General features: G+C 46.4%; 1 protein-coding gene across 4 annotated transcripts in view; it reads right to left on the bottom strand.

Moving 5' to 3' along the window:
- Positions 1–342: 342 nt before the first annotated feature.
- Positions 343–9,244, bottom strand: part of herpud2 (HERPUD family member 2) — a 58,719-nt gene continuing 49,817 nt past the window's right edge. For all 4 annotated transcript variants that reach the window (XM_038810377.1, XM_038810376.1, XM_038810378.1 and 1 more), the window contains 2 exons: positions 4,573–4,690; positions 343–906 (listed from right to left, as the gene is read on the bottom strand). In XM_038810377.1, the coding sequence (XP_038666305.1) occupies positions 730–906; positions 4,573–4,690 (295 nt within the window). In that variant the 3' untranslated portion in view covers positions 343–729. The remainder of the gene's footprint in view (positions 907–4,572; positions 4,691–9,244) is intronic.

Below are 9,244 nucleotides of genomic sequence, written 5' to 3'. Positions count from 1 at the left end.
TTTAAGTTAATAAACATTCTTTATGATTGTTCACACAACTGGGCTGGGTTGGACGCCGTTCCTCACATTCTACCAGGAAAACACATACACCACCACGATTGGGTGTTCCAAGTTACGCTTTTGTGTTTTGGGAAGCCTTGTATTTAACATCAGTGTGGTTAGTAACACTGCAGTGCACAGAGTGTGACCACGGTGTGCTACTGCAGCCTGTGACCATGGTCTGCCGTGCACGACTGCTGTGTGTCAGAAACAGGAGATCTTTTTTACAGCAGTATGAAAAAAACATTCTGAAAGCAAATGGTTTCCTCATTTCTCCAGGTTCAGACAGCAAGGCCAGTCTAGTTCACTGAGCACTTTGTACTTTTTATTGCCAGTACCCAGTTGCTCCAAAAATTCCAGCTAGTGGCAATTACAACAAAACAATGGAAGACGGGTAACTTTTATTATATTTTATCTTTGCTAATGTAAAGCAGTGAAAACGAAACTGAGGAAAGCACGCATTTTCCACTTGCTGCTCTCCAGAATTTGTGTGCAATAAAAGAAGTGAAACTGAAATGTATGTCATGATCAGGAGAAAGGCTTTTAACATGGTGGAAAATCGCGGAGACAGATGACAATGCAATAAAGGGTTAAGTACACTCCCACACTTCAGTCTTGTTTTTTTTTTAGTAAATGCCACTCAAATATACAGCTGTGGTGAGCAGTCAGATGAAAAGTCTACTGCTTCTGCTAGTTGCCAACTTGAGGAGGGCCTTCGGGGATGAGTGAGGTAAAGAAGGTGGTGATGAATGACCATGCGGAAGCCATGAAACCAGGTGGCTCTGATCCTGCTGTGCTTTCCGTGGTGTCATCCCCACTTTCACCACTTTCACCGCTTTCGCCGCTGTCGTCATCCATTAACCGTTCCTAAAAATACAAATTAGATCCCATTACAATCAGCGCAGCTGTGTGCATCTCAAAACTGCTGATCCAAGCGACCATTCAGTCTTTGGGTGTTCAATGCAGCATCTTTGCACCCTATGTGCCACCCAAGGCAAAAGTGTTGTTAGAAATGGATTAATAGCCCCCTATCTCCCCTGCTGTGCCCCCTGTCTCCCCTGCTGTGCCCCCGTCTCCCCTGCTGTGCCCCCGTCTCCCCTGCTGTGCCCCCCGTCTCCCCTGCTGTGCCCCCCGTCTCCCCTGCTGTGCCCCCCGTCTCCCCTGCTGTGCCCCCCGTCTCCCCTGCTGTGCCCCCCGTCTCCCCTGCTGTGCCCCCCGTCTCCCCTGCTGTGCCCCCCGTCTCCCCTGCTGTGCCCCCCGTCTCCCCTGCTGTGCCCCCCGTCTCCCCTGCTGTGCCCCCCGTCTCCCCTGCTGTGCCCCCCGTCTCCCCTGCTGTGCCCCCCGTCTCCCCTGCTGTGCCCCCCGTCTCCCCTGCTGTTTGCGCTGGCGATCGAGCCCCTGGCCATTGCGCTGAGGAAGTCGAGGAACTGGAGGGGGAGAGTGCAGGGGGGGAGGAGTATCGGCTGTCGTTGTACGCGGATGATCTATTGTTGTATGTGGCTGACCCGGTGCCGGAGGTGATGAGGATTCTGGGGGAGTTCGGGGACTTCTCCGGGTATAAGCTCAATGTGGGGAAGAGTGAGCTATTTGTAGTACATCCGGGGGACCAGGAGAGAGGGATTGGGGAGCTCCCGCTGAAAAGGGTGGAGAGGAGTTTCAGGTACCTGGGGGCCCAGGTAGCCAGGAGCTGGGGGGCCCTGCAAAGGCTCAACTTTACAAAGCTGGTGGAGCAGATGGAGGAGGAGTTTAGGAGGTGGGATGTGTTCCCACTCTCCCTAGCGGGCAGGGTCCAGTCTGTCAAAATGACGGTGCTCCCAAGGTTTTTGTTCCGCTTCCAGTGTCTCCCTATCATGATTCCCAAGGCTTTCTTCAGGCAGGTCAATAGGAGTATTATGGGGTTTGTGTGGGCGCAGAAGACCCCGAGGGTGAGGAGGGTGTTCCTGGAGCGGGGGAGGGATGTGGGAGGGTTGGCGTTGCCCGACCTATGTGGGTACTACTGGGCTGCCAACGTGGTGATGATACGTGGGTGGGTGATGGAGGGAGAGGGGGTGGGCATGGAAGAGGCTGGAGGCGGCGCCCTGTGTGGGCACAAGCCTAGAGGCGCTGGTGACGGCGCCGTTGCCGCTCCCCCCAACAAGAAATACGAGTCCGGTGGTGGCGGCTACCCTCAAAATTTGGGAGGTAGTGGAGGCGACATAGGGGGGAGGTGAAGGCTTCAGTCTGGTCCCCGATACGGGGGAACCATCGGTTTGTGCCAGGTAAGATTGGCGGAGGGTTTCTGAGCTGGCACAGGGCAGGTATCAGATGGATGGAGGACCTCTTTCCCGATGGAAAGTTTGCGACCCTAGAGGAGTTGGAGGGAAGGCTGGGCCTTCCCCCAGGGAACACCTTCAGATACATGCAGGTAAGGGCGTTTGTCAGGCGGCAGGTGGCGGAGTTTCCACTGTTACCCCCAAGGAGAGTTCAGGACAGGGTGCTCTCGGCGACGTGGATTGGTGAGGGGAAGATTTCGGCAATTTACCAGGCGATGCAGGAGAGGGAAGAGGCCTCGGTGGAACAGCTGAAAGATAAGTGGGAGGAGGAGCTGGGAGAGGAGATTGACGAGGGGACATGGGCAGACCTGGGGAGGGTGAATTCCTCCTCCTCCTGCGCGAGGCTTAGTTTAATTCAGCTAAAGGTGCTGCATAGGGCGCACATGACTGGGACAAGGCTGAGCCGGTTCTTTGGGAGAGGACAGGTGTGTCAGGTGTTCTGGGGGCCCAGCAAACCACACCCACAGGTTCTGGGCATGCCCTGCGCTGGAGGGCTTCTGGAGGGGTATCGCGGAGACACTGTCAAGGGTGGTTGGTTCCAGGGTGGAGCCGGGCTGGGGGGCTCGCAATCTTTGGGGTAGCAGCGGAGCCAGGAGTGCAGGAGGCGAAAGAGGCCGGTATTCTGGCCTTTGCGTCCCTGGTAGCCCGGCGCAGGATTCTTTTGCAGTGGAGGGATGCGAGGCCACTGAGCGCGGAATCCTGGATCAATGATATGGCCGGGTTCATCAAACTGGAGAGGGTCAAGTTTGCCCTGAGGGGAACGGTGCAAGGGTTCTTCCGGCGGTGGCAACCGTTCCTAGACTTTCAGGCGGAGCGTTAGAGGATGGTCATTTTCAGCAGCAACCCGGGGGGAGGGGGAGGGATGGGTTTGTTTTTTCCTGTATTGGGTATGTGTGTTCGTTCTCATGTTAATTATTTTTGTTAATTTATTGCCTTTGCATTTGGGGGGGTTACTGTTTTCTCTCTCTTTCTTCTGGTTAAAACTTGTTGAAAATTTGAATAAAAATTATTTTTTAAAAAAGAAATGGATTAATAGGATTAATAGTACTGCTGCAATTTGTGGTATTGACAGGACATAGAAATAATAGAGACAGAGAGAGCGAGAGAACGAGCACACTGCGTGCTGCAGAGGTATCATGGAGATTTCTTTCCCAACATTGGGGCTGATCTCTGAGTTAATTCTATGATTACATATTATACCTGTGTTGTACATGTTAAGAATAGCTTTCTTAAAAAAAGAACAGCCTTGTTTTGACCCCATAAAGTCCGGCCTCTTTCCCACTTCTTTGAACATTTTAATCAGACTATCAAAGACTGAATCAGCTTTTCCATGCCATGAGGCAGCGCCGGCCCTAGGGTTGCTGGCGCCCCGGGCGACTGCCCGAGTTGCCGGTGCCTTGAGCCGGCCCTGCCATGAGGTGAACATTTGGTTGAAAGAGCCATGCCCAAAATATATAAATGCAAGAGTTAAGATTTTGAAGACATTTTAAAATCCTTATTGAGATTTCTCCATTAAGCAGCACCTTGCACTCGTCCTAATTTACCCACAGAGGATTTACACTTGTTCTTATGTATCGGAGGTGAAGGCAGAGCAATGGGCCGAAACACAGGAGAGCCATGTTTTGTGGATTATGACCCAGCCAAGTTACTGGACCCATCTTCCTGCCTTCATTTTGTTTTCTTTACTTTGTACGTTTTAATTTGCTCACTTTTGCTTTGGCAGCAGCTCCAGGCACATCTTCTGTTTCTTTTCTTGCTCCATCACCATTCCCTTTGGCCCTAGAAGGTTAACTTGTCTGTCAGCCTCTTTTGTTCTCCACCCTATCACAGACCTCTGTCCCAGCCAGCCCACGCTCAGAGTCTATCACATCTCTAACTTTCCCCAGTTCTGATACAAAGTCACGAGCTGGTTAATTCTGTCTCTCTCGCCAGACATGCTGAATAGTTTCAGCATTTTCAGTTAGCACTTTCCCCCGTCCATTCGGAGCTCTGCTTAAACCTGCGGCAGATACTATCTGCAGTGTTTGGTGAATGTTGATGTGTCCTGCTCACATCCACGAGGAGTGATCTATGTCAGTAAGGTCAAACATTCAGCTTGGATAGCTCAGCAGGGTTCCATGGTAACTGGCCCCCAATGGCAGAATGGTGAACTGGGAGCATGGTAAATTACTACAAGAAATGTTTAGACTCCATCAATCACTGCACTGAGATACAGACTCACCATTTCTTGCACTTCAAGGGCGTTATCCTCCTGTCCTTCCTGGTTGAACTCCACAGGTTGATTTGCTGGTCGCCGATTCTGTGCATCATGTCTAAATGGAAACCACCCAGCTTGATGCCTACAATTTTTCAATGAACACGGCAGGTATCAGGCACGGTTCACACTTTAAGCCATACTGAGCTACAAGTTTTGAAAAATTAAATTTTCCCAGCTCTTGCGACAGTTAAAGTGCCTTTTTACTACTGGCCAATTTGATCGAAAAAGGGAACTGAAAATCTCTGATGATCAGTAGATATGATGTGGAGATGCCGGCACTGGGCTGGGGTGGGCACAGTAAGACGTCTGACAACACCAGGTTAAAGTCCAACAGGTTTATTTGGAATCATGAGCGTAGCTCCTTCATCACATACCTGATAAAGGAGCTACGGTCGTGATTCCAAATAAACCTGTTGGACTTGAACCTGGTGTTGTCAGACTTCTTACTGATCAGTAGATAGTCAGTGGCTTTGTGACTGAAAAGGCTGACGACAGCCTGTTCTTCATTGGCACAGCAGGTGAAAAGAAGGATCTGCTGCATAATAATTCGACAGTGATGAAAGGAAACTGCTGCTACTGAAGTATCTGGAGCAACAGATAACCTGTCCCACCCCATCAGAAACACATTAGACCATTCCAGCAAAGAATATTCTGGATCGGATCACCATTTCTCACATCCAGCAAGTGAGGGAGGGAGCACTGCACACGAATTGGCTGGGGGGAACCCCAAAACCCAAGCTGATGTGGCTATTTTCAAAAAAGTACAATTGGCACGAGAAACTGTAGCATACTTGACATCGAGAACTTGTTCCAAACACACCACACAAATATTACTGAGCCTGTAACATTCACAATTAGAAAGAAGTCAATGTTTATCCTGTTCACCTATCACTGCTGCTACCCAGCCGTCTTGCAGAGAGGAAGCTGGCTGTGCACTTAATGCATTTCAAAATGTGACAGCAGAGTGCGCGTGCATGCATGCACGATAAATTAACGTTCTTTCACTGTAAAGGAGAGCTCCAAAGAATACCTTTCACTGCAACATAAAACCCAGGTGTTCCAAAAGATTCAAAGTTGCTTTTACAACTCAATCACATCACTATTACCTACTGAATACTTTGGCGTATTCACTGCTAAGCTGTGTCAGACAATATCATATCCACTGCTGCAGAAGGTACACCTGGAAGAGGGATGTGTCCAATTCATTCCACAACTGAAGAAAGCTTCCTGTCGATTCACACTCGAGTTTCATGACCTTCCTCACTCATTGAGCACCAATACTTTGCTACCCAGTTATGCAAAGTGTTAGATAGGGCAGACCAGGGGTATAGACTTCAGCCTCTGGGTCATGATACCAAAGTAGGGTTTGTGGAGAGGACAACAATGGAATGCTGCGAATGTTGTCACATTTCCTCTATTCACCACATTGGAAACATACATTTGTTCTTTCAAAAGAGACAACAGTGTAACAACTGCTAAAAGTGAGAGTTTAAACATGTGCCAATAAAAAGCTTGAAACGTGTAAGATTTTGATAATTCTACTAATTTTTGAGGGTTTGTTTTTGGTCTTTAATATCTATGGATTTTATTATTTAACCACATTTCAAATTAAATAGTTGTTTGAATTTTGGTTGGAGTCACAATGGGCAGTCAAGGCAGTTGGGAATTTTTACAGAAGGGCTGTTTGTTTGTGAGAAACTGCACGCAATTGTCCTACGACTTTAAGTTGCCGAGAGTCTAGAGTTCAAGCAGCTTTATGCACAATACAATTAGGTGCTTTTTACGAAAAAATTCAACTTTGAAGGAATGGCTAAAAGTCACCTGAGCTTTGGATGACTTTATCTGAGCTCGAGCCATTTAGACTAGATGTGGGTGACATGAGATGACTTGCATCTCCAGTCAATGGAAGGAGCAAATATGGACCATTTCCAAATAAGGGACCTCAGAATAATGAGAAGTGGGAATAAAAGTTGTAAATTTGGAATCTTTGTTGGCAAAATGTTACTATGGCTTCTGGGGTATCACTCTTCCAGACACAGTTCAACATCACTTCAAAGACAGAGAAGACAGGGACATCGCCTGCGCTGGCAACAGTCAAGACTCCCAGGAACTTGAGAGATGAGGAACTTCCATGTTGTCTTCACTATTTTGTGTTAAGTATATGTACAATCTTAATAAATTCTACTTTCTTCATAAATATTAGTTATTTGTACCTTGCTAGGTCAAGCACAATTGAGGACCAGTGTTAGAAATGAAGAATTCGGAATTTATTTGGTTAAAGGGTTTTATACTGTACCTCAAAACCCTAAAATCTTACAGAAGGAAGACTTAATAAAGGCAAACCAAACTTTGAGCAGGGGAGGGAAGGGTTGGCATGGTGGTTACACATCATGCAAAAGAGTGAAGGCCCGTTGCACAGTTGTCTTTAGGATTTCAGTGAGTATAATTGTGGAATTTCTATAGTTCCTTGTTTCAATGCTCTGAGTGAGCCCGTACCTCCATGCAATAAATTAATTGCTTCTTTGTAAGAATGAGTCCAAGAAGAAATCTTATGAATTCTTGTTGGAACAGTAATGGTCATCGACTTTGATTGCGAAATGAAGATAGTAGCACTTTAGAAACAGATACAAATTATACTCTGTTCTGAGATTGTGGAGAAAAACAAGGCTGTATCTTGGCCTATGAGGTAGTAAAATAAATTTCAATTTTCTCCAGTGAATCATGAAAGAGAGCAAACTTATAGGCGGTTTTACAGTTTCACTGGGCTCTTGACGAAAGTGCAGAGAATAGGCCTGGCAATAGTCAATACAGATTCTGTATATGGCAGTCACATGGCTTGGTTTCTGAAAACAACATACAAAAACACAACTCTGAACTTCAGACCCTTCCAACTCAATGAGCATTTTGCAAAAAAATGTCAAGCGTTATCTCATTCAAACAGCTTTGGTACCAAAAATAATTTAACATCATGAGCCACTACCGTAACAATCCCAAAATGTGACCAGACAGGAAAGCTGCATGGTGAAATAATTTTTTTTTGTTAAAGAAAGGTCCTCTTTCTTTCAGAAAAATGTAATTCACGTCACCCACAGTTATAGATCCAGTTGTGAAATTCAGCCAAGTGCTATCACAAAGGCATATCAGTGAAGTATTGCAGAATTATTGGAGCAGAATATTCAATGTCCTGACAGTAAACAGACCATTCTACTGAATGGGGCTAGAAGTGCTGTACCAATCTGTATTTCAATGGTCAAACGCAATACTGAAGCTATACCCATTGGCTTTTGCTCAGACCAGATATCTAACACTGTGCAATCAGCCATTTTCATTCATGCTACATCCAGGCTCTGCAATCACCTAGGAACAGCTTCAAATTATGCCATTGTTCAGCTTTACAATTGGTGAGGTTATCCATAAACAATGTGGAAAGTTCATAGAGTCAGTTCATAGTGGGTCATCCATCCCCATTATATGAACATACACATAATTAAAGGGCAGCAATAGGCCATCCAGCTCCCTTGGACCTGCTCTGCCTTTCGATAAGATCATGGCTCATCTGATTGTGGCTTCTACCTTCCTGTCTACCCCCACACCCTTTGACTCCTTTGTCAATTAAGAATCCATCCAACTCAGCTTATCGTCCAGGTGGTTAAGACCAGAAGTGAGAGGGCAGCACGGTGGCGCAGTGGTTAGCACTGCTGCCTCACGGCACCGAGGTCCCAGATTCGATTCCGGCTCTGGGTCACTAACCGTGTGGAATTTGCACATTCTCCCCGTGTTTGTGTGGGTTTTGCCCCCACAACCCAAAGATGGGCAGGCTAGGTGGATTAGCCATGCTAAATTGCCCCTTAATTGGACAAAAATGAATTGGGCACTCTAAAAAAAAATTTTAATGACCAGAAGAGAAAGCCTCAGGGCTCAGCTTATCTCCCAGCCTCCCCATGTAAGCGAAACAACGAGATGGTAAAATTATAGATGACACACTATGTCTGACTGAACTCAAGTGCTGCAGTCAAGATTATAAAAGAGGAAATGAAATATGAACTCACTTGTCTCTTTTGTGCCAGAGGAACAGACATAGGCTATTCAGGTTCCTAGAATTCCATTAACTTTCTTAATTACTTGCTGTACCTGCATACTAACCTAGTGTGACTCATGCACTGGAATACCCTACACCTTTGCACTTCAGAATTCTATAGCCGTTCTCCTTTTAAATAATACTCTTCACTCTTTCAGCCAAAGTGAAACACTTCATATTTTTTCCACATTATACTCAATTTGCGTGATCTTTGCTCACTCACTCAACCTATATCAGTTTGAAACCTCTTCATGTCCTCTTCACAACATACAACGGTCATCTGCAAATTGAGCTACCTTGCCTTCACTCTTCTCATGTCGGTCAGTGATATAAATTGTAAAAAATTGAGACCCCAGAACAGATCCCTGCGGGACTCCACTCATCACCTCCTGCCAATCAGAAAAAGATCCATGTATGCACTCAGCAAATCTGCTATCGATACCAATATGTTACCTGTGATGAATGTAGAAAGTGATATATATATTTCATATTTGTGGCAGTAATGTTATTGCCAATCCCTGATTTAAAATACATAAAAGCATTACTAAAGTTGTAATT

This window comes from Scyliorhinus canicula, chromosome 10 (assembly GCF_902713615.1).
Source record: "Scyliorhinus canicula chromosome 10, sScyCan1.1, whole genome shotgun sequence".
NCBI classification, from domain to species: Eukaryota; Metazoa; Chordata; class Chondrichthyes; order Carcharhiniformes; family Scyliorhinidae; genus Scyliorhinus; species Scyliorhinus canicula.
The sequence above is the reverse complement of the archived record's forward strand: the minus strand, read 5'-3'. Positions and strand labels throughout refer to the sequence as shown.